At 34.1% G+C, this 23,941-nt stretch overlaps 2 protein-coding genes across 2 annotated transcripts; one reads left to right on the top strand and one right to left on the bottom strand.

Annotated features, from left to right (window-relative positions):
• Positions 1–26: 26 nt before the first annotated feature.
• On the bottom strand, positions 27–4,557 carry LOC132551445 (L-rhamnose-binding lectin CSL2-like). Its single transcript, XM_060215583.1, has 6 exons — positions 4,500–4,557; positions 3,875–4,171; positions 2,704–2,839; positions 1,106–1,245; positions 382–587; positions 27–35 (listed from the first exon to the last, which is right to left on the bottom strand). Exons 1-6 carry the CDS (start codon positions 4,555–4,557, stop codon positions 27–29), a joined length of 846 nt encoding a protein of 281 aa, XP_060071566.1.
• Positions 4,558–7,166: 2,609 nt separating this feature from the next.
• LOC132551444 (ferric-chelate reductase 1-like) lies at positions 7,167–16,846 on the top strand. Its single transcript, XM_060215582.1, has 14 exons — positions 7,167–7,221; positions 7,411–7,554; positions 9,632–9,780; positions 9,938–10,029; positions 10,304–10,454; positions 11,002–11,199; positions 11,594–11,689; positions 11,800–11,965; positions 12,921–13,037; positions 13,281–13,396; positions 13,959–14,045; positions 14,589–14,745; positions 15,751–15,897; positions 16,713–16,846. Exons 1-14 carry the CDS (start codon positions 7,167–7,169, stop codon positions 16,844–16,846), a joined length of 1,809 nt encoding a protein of 602 aa, XP_060071565.1.
• Positions 16,847–23,941: the final 7,095 nt, after the last annotated feature.

Below are 23,941 nucleotides of genomic sequence, written 5' to 3'. Positions count from 1 at the left end.
TGTAATATTTGTCAATCCAAAAAGTGTCAGTCGTTCTGAAAATATAATACGAATTTCACAATTTTACAAAAAGTCCTTCTAATAGAAAATATGCCTTAACGATAAAATTAAAATCTCTATAGTTAATACCTTTTTAAAAATGTGTCACCATCCTTGGATTGTTGATAATATTTTAAACATGATAAAATGACTATTTTTATCAGATATAGCAAGCCAGACTGATATCTATATTTTGTACTAGACATTATGTTGCAAGTATATGAACAATGAACGGGTGGTTCTATTTGACCTTAAACCACTTTGTTTATATACAATGTGTCTACTTACATGTTTTTTGAAGACAATGTGTACAGAAACAACATAACTAGCAACGTTACTTACGTCACACACCGTCTTAGAGAGACGGAACGTTCCATAGCAAGCTTGGTCTACCCATACACTGTTACCGTTGATGCCAAATCTCAGACCGTGTATGCAGTTTGCCTGTGACTTCTGTTGTATAAGTGTGATTGTATCGAAATCTCCTCCAAACTCACACTCATGGTATTTAGAATTGTGGCTCTCACACACAATGATCTTTGTTTTTTCTGAAGAACAAAAAAAAATTGTGATAACAACACGTGCATAGTAAATTTGAAATTAAAGCAATATGTAAATCGAAAGGTCTCAGAACAATAGTAAATAATCGAATCGATAGCAGTAGTTTAATATGACAGAAATACCATATTACGGAACAAGGACAAACACACGAAGTGAAACCATTCTAAACATCATCGACAAAACAAAGTAAACCTGGACATCAACAGATAGATACTATTATCTACACAAAGCGAGGACATGCACGAGTCTTAACATTCTAAGACGATGGAATCTATGGAAAGCAAGAAGACATAATACGAGAGAAAGGAAAATAAGTCATGATGCACCTCCGGATGATAATATGTCAGAATATCTACACGAAATAATTCGGATCACGTGTGAAACCTTATACATATATAAAAAATCGTATACTGACTTTTAACCAACATCAAGGAATTCTCAAATACGTCCTGATGTTTTAAATGTAGTCATTACAATTGGAGACGGATTGTTTTATCTAACTCACCACATCTGTATCTGACTTCCATGTATTTGTAGGTACCCATACAAGGGTTTCCGAACACAGAATTTTTCGCAACCAGATTGCAAGATTCTTTTCCATTACAATGGAGTAATTTCTTCATGGCTACATTGCTATGGCATGTCCTGTAATATAAATAGATATACTAAAAAGCCAATAATTGATGGGATGACTCCGGTCGTTTTACATCACAGTAATAACGTTATCGTGATTATGTTACTTCTTGTCCATTTTGTACCGCGTCTTTAATTTCTTGCCATATATAGTTACCGAAGTAGCATTTCATTCTCCATATCAACGTTACGTTAAAAATGTGAAATTGTAGCGTCACAATGTTTAGGCATGTAATTGATAAAATGACCTTTAACAAGAATGATATCTTATTCATTTTTATTGATGAAAAATGTAACAAATGAGCATTAGTTTCTGGAAACAAAACCTTGCTGTCCTATATGTATTTATGTTAATGGATTAATTTCAATTTTTGATAGTCTTTGTACAGCCTCATTCCTGGCTAGGATTGCGTGACACAGACTGTTAATTAGTAAAGGTATGCGCTATACATTATCCCAGAAGGACGAAACATACAGTTTGATGTATTTCTATGCTCTTCTGTATCTAATTCTAAATTCGTATTGAAATGTGCTATTCACTTGTGTCTATTGTGCAGTCTTTGAAGCTGCATGTAGTAGACAGTGCTAGTGGACTTTTAGTCCCCAATATTGTTAATTCGAATAGTGGCACACTTCAGAACATACACATGTACTTATCACATACTTGAAAATAACGAAATCTATGGAAATATTGGGCAACTGGAAAATGGCACATCGGATGACTCAGGTTAATTTGCATCATTATGCTGTCTTTTTATCGTCTTCAACCTGTTTTTTGTATGCCAACTTTGTTGTTACCTATTAATGGACGTCATTGTAAGTAAAACTGGTTTCATTATTCACCATATTAAAATTAGTTCAAAATTGTGTACTTTGGAAGCAACATCTGGACCTTCTGGTTCTTTTTTTGATTCCAGTGTAACAAAACAAGATTCCATGTTACCTTACTGCCATAAGATAAATTTTAACAAATTTTGTTGACTGTGGAGAATTGTGACAAAAACAAAACAAACAAAAAAAACAAAAAACAAACAAAAAACAAAAAAAAAAAACTTGGAAATGGCGACTAAGCATATTTCAGCAGTGTAACATCTAGTTGTGCTAGTTAACTGAAGTAGTAAGTGGTCGCGAGTTCAATAAATCAATAAATTCAAATGTTGATAGACACACTGCAGTTATTATACGTTTCATTTCAAATAAAATGAAATAAACATTACATTATAAAACCAACATAAAATAATTTTCAGTTTATCTCAAACCTTATAAAATCGATTTTAACATTTTCAAATGTTGCCGTACGTGTGATGGAAATAGACAGTAAAACAGTCAATAATTTGTCATTGCAAGTTCTTGTCGGTTTTATATTCTGGTTTCCAGTGGAACATTGCTATCTCTGTTCTTGTCTATGAGTTTTAGTACATAAAAATTATATAACATGAAGTTTAATGATATGATTTGAAACAAACTTACAAATTGTGCATGGCTGGACTAGGACAGGTGATTTCATCATGACGACCATAGTCAACACCTAACAGTGTCAGTTTATGACCTGGTAGGCAGCGGATATTGGATTTTTGATTCTCGCACACAATCGCCGACCTCATGCCTGTCAAATGTGAAGAACACGGATACCAGTATAATCAGCGAGTGGTAAAAAACATGTTTCACCAATCTGCAGGGACACCATCCTTGATACTCCAGGGATTACAATCACTTTCGCTGTCTGCCCTTGTCTGTTCACCTTAAAGGCACAAGTGAAGTAAATTGATTGGTTCCAGCAGAAGAAAAGCTGACCAATTAGAGGTTGAAACGCTCCTTTTGGAGATTACAAAGGAGCGACACCCAACTTCAAACCTATTACAATATACCGTTGTGCGGCCTCGATATTCGTTTGATGTACATCAAAGGATCAAACTAATCATTCATTTTTCCGAAGACATGTTCCAGGGGTGCATAGAGCGAAAGTGATCGTAACCCCTGAAATATCGAGGATGCATGGACACCAGAGGAGAGCAAAACAGTAAATTCTTTGACAAAATAGTTTTCTCGGCAGAAACACTAATACGATCTTTTTCATACTAATACTGAGAAACACTGTACTATGTCCTGTGTGTCCTCATATTGTATGAACAAATCTCAAATACATATTGAATAAATGTAGTAAATTTTGTAAATAACAGATCAAGAAATTATGACTAACATGATTAAAAGAAAAAAATGACGGAAACAACTTGTGATGTACTGTTCTTAGGTATTTCTGGGGAAAATACTTTTATAAAGAAATTATAAGTAATCCTGATATATGTATCGGGATGGAAATCGGTCAAATTCAGCAATTCCTACATTGTTTATTTAAATATTATATGTAATGTAGGATGTTCTTGTTATCAATTCACTGTGGTCGAACTTAATTGTTATATTGATTGTACAAGAAATGTCAGGGTTAGTAATAGGGCTATTAGAACATTGAATTGACAGTGATTATCCATGAATATATTTTTGTGGATACAGTTTTTTGTGAAAGGCTACCATTTGCCGATCACATCACATTAACCTAAAACTTTTGTTACGTACCTTTTTTGTGCAAATAATTTCTACCCTGAAAATCAATTAATTGACATAAGGTAAAGTATCGTCTCACCTGGACTCACACAGTCGTAAACTACTTCCAGATACTTTGGAACGCCTCGGCAGGGGTCTCCGAAGACTCCGTTATGAGCTCTGACGTCACATTTTGGTTTTCCGTTACAATGGTTTCTGACAATATCTACAGCCCGTGTTGCCCGGCATTGTTCATTGTCATGGTAACCACATGTTTTCCTGTCCAGACGTCCGTAATTTGCAGCTTGTACGTACAAGACTTTCCCACACGGACACCTCAGGTGAATTGCGTTGTTGAGCGAGTGTTCACATGCCACTTGGTGCTGATTCGGCAAACCTATATCAGTAAATATAGGAACACGGTATCTTATATATTATTCTATTCTATCGTTATATTCTAAAATGCAGCATGTTCAAAACACAATGACCTGTAATAAATGATTTTACCAAGTTGCATTCACTTTTTTAAATTGCATAACCTATACTTTGATACTCTTTATACCTACCATTGAGGTCCGTTTGTCCACGCACTATTTTATGGACGTTAGAATTAACATATATCTCATCTTGGCAATAAAAAATACTATTGTTACGTTACATTGGACGTTTTAATAATAACTTCATATCTCACAGTTTCCCTACCATATAGCAATAAATATACTAACCCAGCGAATAAACGAGTTCCGGGAGGGTTAGCAAAATCACAATGGAAGATATCTCCATGTTTGTTCGAATCCTGCAGAAAATTACAGCAGTTTCCTTCTTATATACGTGTGTGTCATTAGCAATTAACTCTCCCGACCACCATTTCGTGTTATCGTTCACCTGATGCTTTTAACCCTGTCTATAATGTCTCGATTATATGAAAGTTTTCTGTATGGGGGACACCTGGATAAAGCATGGTCGTTTCACTCGTTCAGTTTAACATATGTTTGTACTACATATCAGCAAAGTAAAAAGCTCTGCAATAGATACATACATATCAGGTATATACGTAAAACACTTGTTCATATCAAATAGATGAGGTCATGCATTTAATAGAAAGTAGCAGAGGAGAAAGGCAACAAAAAACCTATACAGTTCTGTACGGCAATATTACATAAATAATGCATACCAGCATTCTCATCTAATTGTACGAGAGATCATGGCTTTTGTTTAAGTATTCACATAGTGTAAGCAATATCATCATCGTCATCACACATTTATGTGTTTGATGTATCATCTGTAAATAAATATGTATTGAAGTATCACCCTGTGTTACAGCTAAGTAAATAGCAGAGGATGTCCGTAAATTATTGATCCCGACTAATATATCTTTTTTCTTATAAAATTAATTTCGACCAAAATATAATACTTAGCAATTACTACGGATTAAATATTTCTGTTTTGTATAATACGACAGGTCCTGTTTATTGTTTCAATATGAATACGCCTCCTTCCTAGTCGTTGTTTTTTTTATCCACAGAGAAAATCAAGCAGAATCTCAACTCAATGTCAAATTCAATGAAACTAAGGCAAACTATGATAAAAAGAAAGATTTACGAGGTAATTTCCCTTAAAAAAGGAATAAGACCAGGTGTTTACGAAACTAATGTCAATTTGTGGAGAAACTGTTTAAATGAGGACATAATACCAGGTTACCATGTAAATATAAAAACAAAACATTCAAATGAACAATAAATAAACATTTTTTAATCAATAAAGTTTGTCAAAACACGAAATAAACTGCGTTTTACAGCCTCAATAGGGTAATAAAAAGTAGAGGTTAGTTCGACAACAACATCATAATTGGCTGAAACATGAGAAAATGAATAAACAAATACATAATCTAATTCACTGAAATTTCAATTAAACCGTAATGTAAAACTCGTGTGAAAATAAGGAAGAATTGCTCTTAATTTTCATATAAATGTGCTCAGTTTTATTAAAGAGAAGTGATGATGGAGCAGTATGACTTATGAAGTGATTGACATTAGTTTAAAATGTGATTCATTAAATGAACAGTAATATGTAAGATGGGTGAATTTACACTTAATGGTTCTTACTCTCTCATGGGGTCGCTACAACTCAGTAGTTAGTGAGTTAGTCTCACTGACAAACGGATCGTCCAATTTTCCCCCAAATGCTGAGTATGATTTTTTTGACGTGCCTTTCGTATGACTATCAATGAGGTATTCGTCGGCTACTTTAAAGAGACGCCACATCATAATGTTTATTGGTTGATTACCCCACAAATCAGAAATATCGCGCTTCTTTGAAGGCTAGAATACTTCTTGGTATTCCAGAGTTTACAAAACTGATAGCTTTTAAACCACTACATTACTGTTCAGGCCAGGTAGTTTTCCAGTATGAATAATCCAAACCACCTGCAAAAAGATTTTTTCTGTGTTCTGTCAAGAAGCTACACGGTACAATAGAACAAAAGTAAACCCAAACCTAAAGGAATGAGCAAAGTACACACTAAAAAACACGGGAATGATGAAATTAGTTAATTTGATGTTTTATAAGTGTTAGATAGTGTGCTAGATTGTTTTACTTTCATGAACACTGGTTGTATGATCGAGAACATAAAATTTCTTGGTTAAAATTGTTCTCTTTTTAATTTTTGTGCTTATTTGTGTTATTCCTTTTAAATATCTTTATTTTGTTCACTTTTCCCCTTCGTTTAACGAATTTGCACCGATCAGAATCATCAGTATGATGTTCTGTTGTGAAGTGATAGCATCGCCGTATACCCACCACCCTAGACGAAATTAATTAAATATAGAGTTACAAAATCATCAAAAATAAGACTGTGCTTGACTGACGGAGGATGTTGCCAGACGTCACATGACCTGTGGGTACGATTTTTTTTTCATTTATTCCTCTCTTTATACAAAAGACGTTTCAAGGAAGTGTAACAAGTTTAAACGACAGGCGTATTATTGTGCACACCTTTCTCTTTCCTTAACGAAGATCTGATGTTTAATTCTGATACAAGGTACGTTTTGTTTTTAGTCTGGATTAAGATTTTTATATTGGTGTCGGACTAATAAACATAATTATGTTTGAATAACAGTGGCATATCATTTTGATTACTGGATAGTATTTTAATAAGTTTGGATAAACACGAATCTGCTTAAATCAGATACTGTTATGTGTATAATTCACAACAGGCGAATGTATTGTCAAGATCGACGTTATTTTCTTTTTTCGTAATAAATTTAGCGTATGACAAAACATCAACATCGTGTTTTCTTATCCTTCTGATAACTTTTTCATTCCAACCATGTATACTGGAATAAATATAATCTGTTAAAACGGTTTTGACTTGAAAGTTTTATCTTTCAGACATGGCGATAAAATCCTTTCTGGTATTTGTGGTTCTGGGGTTTTGCATGGGAATAGGTAAGTGATATCGCAGTAGTTAGTCAGATTTTTTACCAGTGTGATAAACGTAGAAAATTAAAGCTGGTAAGCCTAAAATATTATCTGTAATATTTTTCAAATTAACAAACGATCCTTAGTTATAAGATAAGCTGATATAGGTATTGTGTATGGAACAATTGTATTCCTGTAATTTGTATGGTATTTTAGTCCAGTGTTATCCACAAGGGGCGCCAGCTGGAACCGTCCTTACAATGTTCCCGAAACATCAAAATGCTAACCAACAAAGGTCTGCGTCACCGTTTGTTATACAAACGAATCAGTCTTCATTCAGTCCCTCAGATCAAGTAAACAGTAAGTTAAAAGTTTCCAAAGTTCTTGTCTTTAAAATTTATCTTAATTGGGCAGGATTTACACTGTTGTAATATAAAATCTTCTGAATATATTCTGTTCAAATATCAGTATTTTTATGTTTCATTTATCAAAATATCAGCTTTTATATAACAGAAATGTTTTATAGTTATTTTCAAAGTATATGATTAACATATCAAGGTGTGTTTTATATGTCAAAGTATAAGCTTAATATATTTAAGTATGTTTATATATAAAAGTAAAATTCCATATATTGAACAGTACTGTGTATGTCAAAGTATTGTTTAACGTAGATAGATATCCGGTTTCATTTTTAATGTGATAGTATAGGTTGACATAGTACTATCATTATTTTTAATGATATAATAAACCAATGTTCATTACACATAGGATGTTCCACGACCAATCAAAACAACGCTGATAGTAGGGATAATAATCTATATGAATACATCCTAGACATCTTAAGCATGACGAAAACAAAATGTATTTTTTTAGTAGAGGTATCTTTAAAAACCTCAAACATATTTTGACGTATTGATTTTATTCATATATATATTGCTATTTTCATTTTTATCTATTTATTCATTTATTGTTTTATTTATTTATTTACTTGATAATTTACTGACAATACACATCAATCAAATTCGGTAAAGTGTACTCATCAGACGAAATAACTTAAACTACCTGACTTTATCTGGGAACCACACCCAGTGTTGTTGTCATACAAATAAGGAGGAATTATTGACACACAAGGATGTTTGACGGTAACGTGATATTGGGATAATTGTCCACACATGATCATTACCATGACTTCCTCCTGTCACTGTAACTCCCATGATGGTATAGTATTTCAACGACCATTGTTTTATCACAGTTGAAGGAGTTTTATAATCAATTACCCTTTTTGAAATCACACATTTGTAACGTGGAAGGTGAAGATTACACTGGTGATTCACTATCTGAAAAATGAAAATAAATGAAATCCTATTGTACATCTCGTCTAGATTTTGACTTCTGACTTCTGATTTTGCTCAGTCGCCTATTTGGCTTCAAACTAATGGACAATTAAAATGGCACAAAGGTTATGTTTTGTTTATTTATTTCTTGATATATCGTTGTTCGTTTGGTATTAGAGAAATATATACGGTAAATGATAACGAGGACACCTTACCAGTCGTCTCCTTGATTTCAAAATTAGGCCTTTAGTATCACAAACGAATCCTAGAAGGACGAAACAGCTGTATGATGCAGTTTAATTCTTAGATATCATTTGGGACTATGTAAGGCGTGCTTTATTACTCCCTCACATATGTTACACTAATTTATCAATATTATTAATCAATAATTAAAACATTATTATGAAGCAACTACGTTGTGGACAGATCAGTTAATGACGCTTTGACATTAAGATTGAAAGGTGGAATTTGAAAACAAAACATTGGGATGTGTTTTACAGTTTCTGGTTCGACAGAATAACAATCCGTGATAATGTAGCCTATACTTAATATTCAAAATGTATTTATTTCAAGCATTTCCGAAGTATGATCGTGAAACGTTACTGCATAGCTGGTTGTTGAAACAAACAAAACATTTTCCTGATATAGAAGAAAACAATATTATTCGCTGATTGCACAAATGGCATCCATTAACAACTTTTAATTCAAATAAAGAATTAGATGATAGTATGAAATAATAAAACGAACTCCATTAACAGCTGTTTCGTTCTTCCGGTTCCCATCGATGCTACTAATGGCCTGAATAGTTGAAACCAAGGCGACTCAGGAACATACTGGTGCCTAGACTTCTACTGTAGTTATTCTGCAGGCTACTGACACCCTATGCTTTTAATTTTTGTTTTCTGTAGGCTACTGATGTCCCTGTTATTTTTGTTTTTCTGCAAGCTCCGGACGTCATAAACGTATATTTCACTTCATGTTACTTATTCTGCAGGCTACTGGCGCCCTAAACTTTTATTCAAATCATTCTGTAGGCTACTAGCACCCTAAACTTTCATTTTAGTTATTCTACAGGCTACTGACGTGCAAATCTTTCAATTTAGTTAGTCTGCACGCTTCTGATGGACGAGAGTTTATCGGGATCATTCTGGTGGTACACAGGCAGTCCGGCGATAGGGAGGAGGTGTTGGGAAGCTTCACCAACTTCCCACAGGATAAGCTTATGACAGGGAACTTCCTTGGCGGAGAGGCAGTGAGTGATAAATAGAAAACTATTGCTTACTGTTTGGTATAAGGTTATATATATCCGGCATATTGTGGGTAAATGTGTTTTATATTTTATGATATAAATATTTTTGTATTCATTCGTTAAAATCGTCACAATGGATCAACGGGTTTTATTTTCCTAGAATTACATCACACACAAAAACAACGACCCAGTGAGTGTAATCCGACTGACATGGAACGCACCAGATTCAGAAATAGGAAACGTAACGTTTAGGTAAGTATATAGGTAACGATAACAAATCATTATAACAGAGATGTTTTCTATGTATTACTAGTTATCTAGTATGACTTTCTATATATCTACGTCATAAGTTAGTGTTCCTTTCTTTGTTTATACATGTAATTTGCAAAACACAAATATAGAATTAACATTGATGGACAACTTAGATAAACATACAGAACGTTTAGACCGAGGGAATATTATAATAATGTATCATTTTACTAGTCTTAGTAATTAAATCATTGGTGCTTTTTGATATTTTCTTCAGGGCGACATTTCTGGAATCATTCAGAGTATTTTGGTGGAATGTCACGACAGAGCTGCCGTCCGATACTTTCATTCAGCAGCCAATAAGTAACCCGGTAACTAAAGAATGCAAAACACGATATTATCGTGAGGCTGAAAAACACAAAGTTATCGTAAGACTGTAAAACACGTTATTGTCATGAGCCAGTAAAACATGTTATTATCGTAACAATGTAAACACGCTATCATTGTGAAAGTGTAAAACACGCTATTATAATGAGACAGTAAAACACGTTATTATCGTGAGACTATAAAACTCGCCATAATCGTGACACTGTTAAACACGTAAAAATCGTTAGACTGTAAAACACGCTACCGTTGTGAGAGTGTAAAACACGATATTATCGTGATCCTGTTAAACAAGCTATTGTTGAGAGACTTTGAAACACGCTAGTATTGGGGGACTGTAAAGCATGCTATTATTGGCAGACCAATTCAAATTTGTAATGTCAATTTGTAATTGACGATAAACTCTAATGATTCAATTAAATGATAATCAACATGATTAATTCTTTAAAATTGGTTTATGATCCACTAACATACAACATTATTTTTAAGAAATTATTATCATAGGAAGATCGTCAGCCATTGAATTATGTCTTATGCATGCAAACCATTTGCTATGCTAACTGAAAATATCTAAATTTACATATACGTCAGATCCTTGTTGAACCAATCACGATTGACCACGTCGCGTGCGGAGTGAACTTAGGGTGTCTATTGTACCCTATCTACTGCAGTGGACCGGACTGTACAGCGGGAGTCACCTTCAGCACTGACCAAGACAATGTCACCTTTCAGATGTGGGCCAATGCGGAACACTATGTCTCCATCGGCTTTTCAGGAGATATGACTATGGTACGGATGTTTTTCGTAATTGATGTCATAACATAGATATGGTTAGTTCATGTCAAGTTTGAAACTTTAATCGCTTTTAATTGATCAATCGTATTTAATTGCTTGATTTTCTCAAGGTATGTGCCTGAAACACCTTAAATAATCACCAATATTAAGTTTCCACAGGTTTCCCTCATTGTTTTTTTCTTCAATATCTAATCAAGACAGGTTTCCCTGTGTTTTTCTTCAATATTTAGTGTATATAGATTTCCCTGATATAAGTACAACTGAATTATGCTTATCTGAAGTAGTACATTTAAAGACATACAAACTGGACACAGTTTTAACCTATATAATATTGTAAACGTTTGATCGTATTGACAATTTAGTTTTGTTTTTATTTTTGTAATTTTAGGGAGAGGATGAAACAATTACTTGTGTGTATGATGGAAACACCGTTAGTTTCCAGCACGGCTATAATCCCAGCCGGCACAACGACCGCCAGTACAAGGTAGAATTCATAGCAGGGTTCCCTTCCGATGTATTTCAATAGTGTTTGACATCAAGTGATTAATTCAAGACAGTTACAACATAACTAAACCGTTTTTCTCTGTTTTCAAGATGGACTTGTTGAGCGAAATGGCTAGCACGTATGTCGATGGCATGATGACATGTTCCTTCAGACGACCCTACGCCATGAATGTTTCCGCCGAGGACGGTACAGTGATAACCTTTGACCTTCATGATTCCTATCACTTGATGGTAGCGTGGGGTGATGTATTTGAAGGTATTTCGAAAATGTATTTATGACCGTTTGTTTCGTCATAGGGTGTCTGCTTCTATGCTCATTAGCATGGTTGTTGTTGCTGACCTTCTCATTTGGAAACGTGGTAACACTTACTTGGTTTGATCAACCGATGAAACAAAAAACGGTTATCACTCCGGAACACCTACCATCTTTCTCCTTACATCTATGTAAATTATCAAATGGTTTCCGCGTAAATCTTTCATTGGTTTGGAGTTTAAATCGAGATTCTGTTGACATGTCTGAATATTTAATATATTAAAGTGTATTTATGGGTAAATTAAGATAGGCGGAATAGTTGGATGCTATTTTTCTTTTAAAGCTTAAAACAGTTTCTGATATCATTATTTTCCATTTGCTCACATAAAACCTTTGAACACACAAAACGTCCGTTTGTTGTTCATAAACCCGCATTCCAGATGAATTATTCAAACAACAAGTTCAGTTTTGCAAACCAATCAAGCTACTGATATCAAAATTAGTAAATGAAATGGTCAGTTATGGATTCATAAATCAACCTCATTTAGGTTTGTATAAAACGCAGCAGACCTCAAACCGGTGAACCAAATAACCCGGATTTACACGAAGTGCAAGAGAGCTCAAAAGATTTGTAAATGAATGAACTAGTCACAAAAATATTCAAAGCTCAGCTGATCTGAGATATACAGTGATAAGTCAGTCATAAGCAATCCAGATATGTAATTCAAAGTCGGTGTGACCGTTTGAAAAGTTCGCGTTATCCGAGTATTCGATTTAAGTAATATCGAATGTTTGGTGAAGCGTTTGGCCGGAACAGACGAAGTACTTCGAATTATACGTGGTCTTCTAGTTTTACTAGTTCGAGATAACGAAGTTCGACGGCATATTATTACAATTAAAAATGTTACTTTCGATTCCTTGATTACACATGCTATCATTGATTTTTTTTCTTCTTAAGGAACTGACGTCATGGCAAAGCATAATCAGTTACCAGTGACGTCATCACAGCAGATACAGTTCAACAGTTACGATATATACCGTGGAAAATCCTTACCACTCCTGACAAACATCCATGGTATGTCATTTCCTAACTATTACGACAGATACAAAATTTGTAGGACTAACAATGTATTGTGTTGTGTATGAATGAGTTTATTTATGGTTCTGTTGAGATTTATGGTATTTTCTTTGTTGTTATTGAAGATATTTAAACTAAATAATGGAATAAACAAACTATTTCAAAAGTCTTAAAAGTTTTTAATCGGACCATTGGAAATTGAATCATTGTTTATAGATTTGGTTATTAACTGATGTGTAGGAGTCCTGATGCTGGTGGCTTGGGTTCTGTTTGGTGGAGCTACGACAATTGTATCCCGATACTTCAAACACATGTCCTCCGGTACAAAACTGCTCGGCACTGATGTCTGGTTTCAGGTAAAAAATAACCAAAAGAAAACGTCATTGTTCAATAAGCCTCAACTACTTATTTTTCCTGATCTTAGAATACACATCAAAATGTGGTTATTTTCATTAAACTCAAAACTACATCGTGCCTAATCTAATATCGGGGAATTACCATGAAGCTCTTTTCATACGAGATTTATGAAACTAGTTTTATTTATCTATTTTTGGCGTCGTGAAATGAAAATAATAAAATAGAGATGAAAGTAAGGTCCTGGTTACAAGTTTAATTGGAAACTCTTGCAAACATAAATAATGATTAGACTGACACGAAACCTGATTTATTTTCATTCTCCATGTCTCTTCCTCTTGTGACTTCACGATGCAGATGATGTCGTGTAGTTATGACGTCATATTGGAAACAATAGTGAAATTCGATTTTAATCTCACCTCCACTATGCAGTATTACAAGTGTATTACAGCAGCTATGCATGGATTGGTATATTACATTGATATCATGACGGTTAAAAGTGAATGCTTATCTAATAGTAACTTCTGTTGTTGTTAAAATATTTGTTTCGTGTTACTACAACAGGTACACAGGGGTACAGCTGTGCTGACAGTAACGATCACCGCAGCATCGTCTGTTCTTATATTCATGAAGGTGGAAGGTCTTTCTAAGGTTAGAATTTCTATCTTACTCAGCTTTTCGTATTTCAATGAAATGCCGCGATGTTAGAATGTCAAATTTTCCATCTTGGGTTTCTGTGATTAAATTATTGTTTAGATGAAGACCATACATGTAAACTAGATAGATAAATACATACATGTAAAGAAAGAAAGAAAGAAGAAAATATGCAATGTCCTTTACTTGTGTTTTAATATTATATAAATTTACTGGGTTTGTTTTTAAATTTTGACAAACTTTTTAAACGTGAAACATATTTTGACCTATTCCTACCAAAATAACACATCGCGAATAAGTCGCTAATGAAATAATGTATTGGTGACAGTTTTGGTCACTTTAAGTAAGTAATGTCACGTTCTGGAATGCGAACAATGTATACAGCAACAGAACTATCAGGCAAACTAACCAGAATCCAACACGTCCAGCTTCATAAAACGAAATGGACTATCTAAATATGAAAAAAGTTTAATTGAATTAAAGATATGAATTTTAACCTTAAAAGAAGATCATTAAAACTGATCTGACATAAAATTATAGGTTGCAGTGCTCCACAGCTGGCTTGGAATAGCTGTGATATCCGGCGTTACTTTACAAGTCCTCGGAGGGTTGTTGCGGCCGGGGTCTAAGAGTTGTGTACGACCAGTTTTCAACTGGTTGCATTTTATACTGGGAAAATCACTACATATCGCAGCAGGTAAGGTTGGTAAGAAAAGAGAGCTCCTGGAATATATGTTCTATTCAATGATTTGTGTCCAAAAGTTTGGTGAAAACTTGCGAACTGCATCTAAAACAAATGGTTCTAGTATGTTGTAATTAATTAATAATGTAGTACACTTTCCCGCAAAATCCAAATAAAATCAGTCTCTTAGTTAATTGTGACGAAAATGAAGTATTGTCCCAAGAATTTATTTTCAACTTCACAGAAAAGTCTTCACTTTCAGGTGAATTTGCCTTGTTGGAATACACCTGCCACAAATATTTTTGCTGTATTCGGCAGTGACAGAAAACAGCTGTATTTTAGCACGTGTGTAAATTCGACAGAATAACTTTCTGAAATTACTCAAAAATTACGTTTAACACTAAAAACAACTCTTGAAATAGTCGATTCCATATATTGTAATGAACAAGGTTATTGACGGAAATTCATAAAATCGCTGTCATATGCTATGATGTTTGGAACTATATTTCTGCGCGGAGCAATCATAATGACGTTCGTTATCAGGCAAAAATCCATCGTAACATAAACGTCAGGTAAACAAAGATTAAACAACCGAAATGTTGAAGTCTTGATTGTCTGACTTGCAAGCAGGATAAATAGAATACTTAGTCATTGTCTTAAAATATATGCTGTTTTATTTTTGGCGAGGAGAAGAAAATCAAAAGAAGTCAGCCTCTGCATTTCATTTAGGGACAGAAAGATAGAAGTGGCTCGCCAAAGGCTCGCCATTTTGGACTTTCTTCCCCCTCGCCAAAATACAGCTTATATTTTAAGGCACTTGCCATGTATTCTTTATTTATTTTCTTGTTTGGCTCTATGTATATAACTCTAAATTTTCAGTAAAAAGTGCTGTTAACATCTGTGTCTTTTGTACAATCTTACAGGAAGGTGCTTCTCACCTGTGTGTCTTTATTGCCAGAGTACGACTCTCTACAATGCGTTGACCAATCACTGATGCTGTATTTATATAATTGGTTTCAGCCCTGTCATGCTTCGTCATATTTAACACGGATTTTCTGCCTGCTGCCCAACAGTTGTTTGGTACAGTCGTGACAACAGTATGGGTGGTACTACAAGTAGTCTGGGAGATGGTCCTCGAAATCTGTAAATACAGCATGACAACGAAAGGTGGGGAAAACTAAACGCTATAGTATAAAATGTATTACCAGATACGTCTTATTACAGAATCATGGACTACATACATGTATAACGGTTTTCAGTGTAATTATACTTCTGTTGTACGTATCACCTTTTATAGAAAAATACATAATGTCTATATATGGTGCCACTGACCTCCAAATACAAAATATCACATTTCTTTTGACTGCTTTTCTGGTAAAAGAAAATCCATCTTTCATACACTATCGCTCATTCCCCACTGTCGTGGAAAAAATGAAGGATGTACGCACGGAACCTTGTGGACAAGACAAAATAAAAACAAGTTTGAGCCTTTGATGTACTGTACATCAATCGAATCTCGAGGTCGATACATTGTACTGACTTTTAACTTGGATCTCGCTCCTTTGTAATCTTCAAAAGAGCGTTCCAGCTAGTGATTGGTCAGTGTTTTTCTCAAGGAACCCGTTCTAGACTTAACAAGCTACATCGCTTTTGTCTTCATTTCGGCTAAGGCATGTTCCAGGGGTGCAGAGAGCGACAGTGATTGTAAACCCTGAAGTTTCGAGGATGATGAAAACCATCGACCCTCACCCAAAATTTAGATTAAATTAAAACAGAACAGAGTGAAATAAAACAACAACCGTATACAGTGTATAAACGGAATGTTGAATGATAGTTATGGTTAATTCCTATAAGGAAGACTGATAGTGTGATAGTGTAAATCTCTGTTTTTGTTCATATTTTGCCCTAGTTTTATGGAATTTGAGTTTGGATTATGATTACTTTGCTATGTCAGAATTTTCTTGATGTTTGTTGTATTTCAGCTTCCTACTGTATGAAGTCTGAGGACACACTTGAAACAACTGGTGGATCTGTACCTTCCATTCTCCTCTTCTTCTACATAACCACCATGGTCGCCGTGCTGTTTCCATTAGTTATGGCAATATTTTTCTTTTGAAAACGAGGTTTGAAATATTTCAATCTTATCAAATATATCCATAAATTCTTTCGATTACTGTATCAGAGCTCGTATATCCGTATATCCAGATGGCTCGAGATGATTATTGCTATAAATTAAAACGAGTTATTTCCCTTCCTACATATAAGCTACTCTGTCATATGAATAAATGCATATAAAAAAAGTCGTACATCACACCCGCCTTTTATTTGCTTTCATAAAATGAGTCAAGTGGCACATAAACGACGCAAAGTTTGGAGCGATATTATCAGCATGAAATATATACGACACAAACACGATGTAAGAAAAACGGGTGTCAGGACGTAATATCTGTTCCTTTACGTCCACAGACGCGTTCCGTAAGTTGAATAAAAATTCTAAAAAACTCACACAGAGAATCAAGAAGTAAGAAGAAAAAAATAAGAAAAATTATAAAAGACTGTCAAGGTCAAGGATGATAAGTCCAGATGTACTTTGTTCACCATTTTTTTCAAACCATCGACAATACACTTTTTTTCTTAATGGATTCACTTTTATATATTAATATATTGTTTCTTCAGGTTTAGATAATGAAAGGATGAGAAACCATATATATAGAGCCGAAATTACTTCCAACTGGAAATGGAAAGGTCCGTTTTCTACATTATTTGCATGAACAATCGATTGTATGTTCCAAAATATTTTTAATGTTTCTGTGAGTGTGTGATTTATGAGCCTTTCTAAACATTTTATTTTGACAAAGACTGACAAAAAATGAAAAGATCTTATTTATATTCCATGATGCTATATTGCTTGAATGCATAACCTGAGATTGGATGTTAAAGAGCTAGACTGTATTATTATTGTCATAGAAATTACCTAGCGCTTTTATTTTATGAACCTTCATAAACGTACATGGTAATTTTAATAAACGCCTACTTACCATAAGTCAAACACTTAAACCTCGAGTATATACAAAAATTCGAAAAAGTTTCAAAAAAAAAAAAAAAAAACAAGCAAACATATGTCAATATAATTATAATCCAAAAACAATTTCAATAAAACTGGGCCAGACTCTGCACAAAAGAACGCTTTATACCGCGACTCAAGAAAAAAAAGTTTTGCTGTAGTTGTTCCAAATGTTCCTTCTTCAGATTCAAAATGACAGTTTTTGTCCTCTTTGTGTAACGTAAACAATCAGAGATCACTGTTATCACACTATATCTATCATTGTTTCATCCATGCTTCAAATTAGTTTGTAAACAAGTACTTGGGAATAGATGGAAAGTAGTATTCGATCTACAGTGTCTTATGGAGGAAGTGTTCAAAATGATAGATTAAATTGTCCATATGAATATATTGTATCATATTATCGCGAGTGAGAACTGAAACACGGAATCCACATTTTATAAGATAGAAGTAAAAAGATTGTGGGCTTGTGATATTTGACTTCATATATTACAAGACAGACGGACAGACAGATAGACAGACAAATGCTTAAAAGTCACATGCTCGGAAATCGAATTTTCAGGCTGCTTAAAACAATATGTTGAATTTCACTAGCAATTTTATCAGATAAAAACACGAGAAACAGTTAAATATATAATTGATTTTAATATTTCATCACCAAACTATATACATACGTTATTCATACAACAAAATTTGTGAAACATGGTTATCTGGAAGTGGACAGCTTCACAAACAAAACAAATCATCATATCATACGGCTAGGTAGAAAACTGTCCCTATTGGTAGGTATTAACTTTAAATAGCATTTTGCTAATTGTTACAATGCATGACAAGTATTTCAATAAGAGTATTGTTATTTTCGTCAGTTAAAATTGTCAATGACAGTGTTAAGTAGAACGTCACCTTCATACTCATAGTCCATGAACTTGACCTTATAGTGGTGTATTATAGAGATACCTTTCTGGATTATGACCACCCAATATATCAGGATGAAGTAGAGGGCACTGTGAGATTTTTTAATTCTAATTCGTAAAGGTTTTTTGTTACAGAATGATCGCAGTATTTTTTATCTATTTATGAAACACATCATTGACACACGTTTTCTATTCAAATGCACCGCCATCCGTTGACAAATATACATTCTGTAAATTATATAGAACCTGTCTTTGACACTTACATATTGGGGCATCACGACATCTATCTGACACTTTCTTTCATAAAATATACACAGCATTCATGTAATAATGTTAGGTTAATGTAATATAATACGACTCGGTTAGAGGCCGTCCCCTACACCTAAATATATCACTTACTACCACTAATTGCTCTCATGAATCAGCTTAATCGACGCTGTACCACAACAGAGGTGTTCAATTTCAAAGTAGTGAACTGCTCTTTCTCATTTTCTCTTTCTATTCAATAACGATGAATATTACACGCGCCATTAATTCTATAGACCAATCCGAAGTGGTGTGGTGTGGTGTCTTGAATGAATGAAGGTCCCTACACTCGTGACTATGTTAGAAATCATTTCTCTTATATCATTTATTTATTTTTATAAGATATATTTCGTCATACATCACGATATCGAAGACCAATTAAAATGAAATTCAACGAGTTTGCTTTTTCCTCTTGTCAATAGCGACCTCTTGGGTTCGTGTGAAACACATCGGGTATTTTAAGCGATCCTCTGGGGTTTGAAGATTACACTTACTACTGAAGTTCAATACTGACCCTCTGAGGTTGTGAGGAAGACAATTACTGACTCCTATGGGTTTGTGTGGAAAAAACAAGAAAATACAACTATATTACGGACTCCTAAGGGTTTGTTTGGAAAAACAAGAAAATACAACTATATTACGGACTCCTAAGGGTTTGTTTGGAAAAACAAGAAAATACAACTATATTACGGACTCCTAAGGGTTTGTTTGGAAAAACAAGAAAATACAACTATATTACGGACTCCTAAGGGTTTGTTTGGAAAAACAAGAAAATACAAATATATTACTGACTCCTAAGGGTTTGTTTGGAAAAACAGGAAAATACAACTATATTACGGACTCCTAAGGGTTTGTTTGGAAAAACAAGAAAATACAAATATATTACTGACTGTTAAGGGTTTGTTTGGAAAAACAGGGAAATACAAATATATTACGGACTCCTAAGGGTTTGTTTGGAAAAACAAGAAAATACAAATATATTACTGACTGTTAAGGGTTTGTTTGGAAAAACAGGGAAATACAACTATATTACTGACTGCTAAGGGTTTGTTTGGAAAAACAAGAAAATACAAATATATTACTGACTCCTAAGGGTTTGTTTGGAAAAACAAGAAAATACAAATATATTACTGACTCCTAAGGGTTTGTTTGGAAAAACAGGAAAATACAACTATATTACGGACTCCTAAGGGTTTGTTTGGAAAAACAAGAAAATACAAATATATTACGGACTCCTAAGGGTTTGTTTGGAAACACAAGAAAATACAAACATGTAAACCGCATCATTATCCAAGCTCAAATTCAATACAGCTGAAAAGCACCGCCGAAAACTAAACACTGACGTTTGCTTCAGTACTGACCTCTGGGTTTGTGTGGCATACATCAATTAAGGAATTTTAATACTGACATCCTGAGTCACTGTCAGAAAAACAACAAAAAATATCAACATAATGAAAATTCAAACTCAGATTCAAAGTAGGGCGAAAAATGAACAAAAGACAGATTTATACACAGACACATGGACAAGTACAAAGAGAAAACGACCAGGTGTTCCAGAAGATTAATCGTCCTAATCTTTATCGACGACAAGTTTGTTTCTTTATCTTATAACCTCACAGCGGCTAAATTTATCGTTATTGACTTCTGATTTTTATGATATTGACTGAACTGGTATCTAGGTATATAAGGTCATATCACTATGGATTGATTTTTAGTTTCCGTAACTATTCACATGACCTAAGGTGGTCATTAACGAGTTGTGGGAATTGTATTGCTCACAAACCCCGGTGTTAAATTTGTGTTTGAATTGTTGTTGACATTTTCTTGCTTGTGTATTTGGCTTTTAATAAATTGACCTGGTTTTCGTGAAAGAATATTAACCGACAAAACATCTTTGATAAGGAAAGGGCTGGTGTTGTATTAAATTGTGCCGAACCGTGTTGATGTTAGCATGTTTTAATGATTACGGTACTTGCAAAATATACATACGTGTGAAATAGATGAAAAAAAATGGTTGCTGAAGTCTCCTCAGCGAGATTGTTGTAAACTTTATTTTATTTCATTTTCTTTACATACATAGACATGAAACATCACAAAAAATAACAATTGAAATTGGATTCGGAAACAAGTTATACAACTTATATAAATCCGTCTCCATTTCTGTAACAAGCAAGATGTTGACAAATGGGAAACAGATCACAAACAAAACAATAAATAAATGCATTTCTTATGAAAGAAAAGAAATAGGAAAAGAGGATAAGGAAAGAAGAGCTTAAAGAATAAGACTGGTAGGTTTACCATGCCATTAACAAGAATAGAAGGTATAAGTACATTAAATTCATCTCTGTGATAAGCTCAATTAACAACTGTGTATTGTGATAAGAAGAACATGGGGAAAAACTGTTACGATTAAAGACATAACATAAACAAACAAATTATTTAAATCTCTTTGAACTAATAACAAAATTTTGAACACATGAAAAAACAAAAGAATTTTCGTCGTATGATAATTCACTATCACCGAAAAGCAAGACTTCAACAGTGATATGGTTGTCTAATTGACCGAGACAGTGTAAACGGAGGTCGGAGAAGAGGGGACACTTTAATAGAAAATGTCTTCTCCTTCATTACAAGAACACATAGGACTGTTAACAAGATTTCGACGAAATAAATAGAAATTTAGTGAAATACATTCCATCCGCAATCTCGCATGGAGAATCTGACCCAGTCTGCTACCGTGAGAGAAATAACGTGGAACAACGAAGCCTGGTAAATCCAGATGATTTTTTAATTTAGTAACTGAAGGATCATTTTTAATTATTTCTGGCAAAGAATTCCAGAGGTGAATGACAGAGGGAAGGAAAGATCTCATAAAAAGATTTGTGCGACAGGAAGGAGTACGAAAGTTATTTCTGACACGAGTATTGTGATCATGAATAGTGTTGTTACGGCTGGGGAGAATTTCTTGCAGATATTGAGGAAGAAGGCCATGAACCATTTTATGAAAGTGGATAATTTTATGGTGCTTACGCCTTTGCTCGAGAGGAAGCCAACCCGTTTCAATATACAGTTTAACTCTACTAGTGAGGTTTGTTCCACCAGTAACAATACGAGCTGCCTCTAATTGGAGATCTTCTAACATATCAGATTGAGATTTTGAAATGTTGTCCCAGACAATATCACCATATTCAAAAATAGGCCGGATAACGGTGAAATAAAGAGTTTGTAGAGAGGTGCGGTCAAGAGTGAATCTAAATTTACGAAGGATATTTAATTTAGGAGAAACCTTGGATATTATGTAGTTAATGTGATCGGTCCAACCACCGTTGTTAGATAAAAAAAAGACCGAGATGCTTATGTGAACTCACATCAGAAAGAAAGGTGTTATTCATAATTAAATTAGGATGTACTGGCATGTTAGTTTTTTTGGATATTAGCAAAGTGTCAGTTTTAGAAGGGTTAAAATTTACCAACCATAATTCAGACCATCTGTGAATTTTATCAAGGTCATTGTTTAAAACATCTGCACTAGCCAGAGGAGAATCAACAATCACATACAAAGAAGTGTCATCAGCGAATAATTTAATATCAGCTTGTATACCCATTACTATGTAATTTATAAATAAAAGGATTAAGAGAGGGCCTAATATCGAACCTTGTGGAACTCCAGCATTAATAGTTGACCAGTTAGAAAATTTCCCATTAATGACAACTCTTTGTTTACGATTTTGAAGATAATTAGTGAACCAATTTAGAAGTGAACCTTGAATTCCAAAGCTAGAAAGTTTAAGTAGGAGTCCCCTATGCCAAACACGATCGAACGCTTTACTGATGTCGCAAAAGACCATTCGTATTTCTTTACCAGTATCTAAGGCAGAGTAAATATCATGAGTGATAGAAAGAAGTTGATTAACAGGTGAATCACCTTGTCTAAATCCAGATTGGTGGGGAGAAAGTAAGGAGTTAGCATGCAGAAAATTGTAAACATATTTAAAAACACATCTTTCCATCAGTTTTCCTACAATAGATAATAGGGGGATAGGTCTATAATTAGTTAATGTGGACTTGTCACCTTTTTTGAAAACCGGAGTTACATTGGCAGACTTCCAATCGGAAGGAAACACACAAGAGGTAAGAGATTTGTTAAAAAGTAAACTTAGAGGGTTACATAAAATATCAACAGATTCCTTAAGCAGACGAGGGTTTATAAGATCGGGACCGATTGCTTTAGAACAGTCAAGCATTAGTATTGCATCTTTGACATCAGAAGCGCTTATTGTTATACTAGAAAGAGAATAGTTATAATTGTTGTCAATTGGTGGAAGGTTAGCGTTAGAATCATCAATAGTGGATAGAGCACAGAAGAAATCTTTGAATAAAGACGCCTTTTCAGAATCATCAGAGATAACAGTATCATTGTGAGAGAGAGGTGGTATATAAGATTTCCTATTGTTTGGAAGTAATGAATACACAGTCTTCCACCATTTCTTAACACAGAGATTAGAAGGTTTATTCAGGGATTCACACAGATTTTGGATATATTTGTCTTTAGCCTGTTTAATTTTATTAATACATTTGTTACGAATTTGACGAAATTTGGACCAGTGAGCAATGGTAGGGCTACGTTTGGCATGTTTATGTACACGTTTGCGTTTCATAATTAACCTACGAATTTCATTTGACATCCACGGGGGTTCATGAGATCTAAAATTCACGGTTTTGTTTGGAATGCATAATCTTGCAATGTCAAGTAATTTATCTGCAAAATTGTGAACAGAAATATTTATATCATCAACATGGATTAATGAATTCCAGTTGACAGAATTAAGTTTTTCTCTAAATAGATCGTAATTACATAAATCAAACAGCCAGACGTTGCGCTTGAAACATTGCTGCATGGGCCTGGAGATATTAAGCGAGGAGTAAG

This window comes from Ylistrum balloti, unplaced genomic scaffold (genome assembly GCF_031769215.1).
Source record: "Ylistrum balloti isolate Yb309-2 unplaced genomic scaffold, AGI_CSIRO_Ybal_v1 Utg370198, whole genome shotgun sequence".
Classification (NCBI taxonomy): Eukaryota; Metazoa; Mollusca; class Bivalvia; order Pectinida; family Pectinidae; genus Ylistrum; species Ylistrum balloti.
The sequence above is the reverse complement of the archived record's forward strand: the minus strand, read 5'-3'. Positions and strand labels throughout refer to the sequence as shown.

Excerpts from the sequence above, each read along its gene's own strand:
- LOC132551445 (XM_060215583.1), bottom strand. The coding sequence starts at position 4,557 with ATGGAGATATCTTCCATTGTGATTTTGCTAACCCTCCCGGAACTCGTT. Across the intron at positions 1,246-2,703 it reads AGTCCAGCCATGCACAATTT|GACATGCCATAGCAATGTAG; the intron begins GTAAGTTTGTTT and ends TTTATATTACAG. Across the intron at positions 588-1,105 it reads GGAAGTCAGATACAGATGTG|AAAAAACAAAGATCATTGTG; the intron begins GTGAGTTAGATA and ends TTTGTTCTTCAG.
- LOC132551444 (XM_060215582.1), top strand. The coding sequence starts at position 7,167 with ATGGCGATAAAATCCTTTCTGGTATTTGTGGTTCTGGGGTTTTGCATG. Across the intron at positions 11,200-11,593 it reads TTTCAGGAGATATGACTATG|GGAGAGGATGAAACAATTAC; the intron begins GTACGGATGTTT and ends TTGTAATTTTAG. Across the intron at positions 11,966-12,920 it reads GTGGGGTGATGTATTTGAAG|GAACTGACGTCATGGCAAAG; the intron begins GTATTTCGAAAA and ends TTTCTTCTTAAG.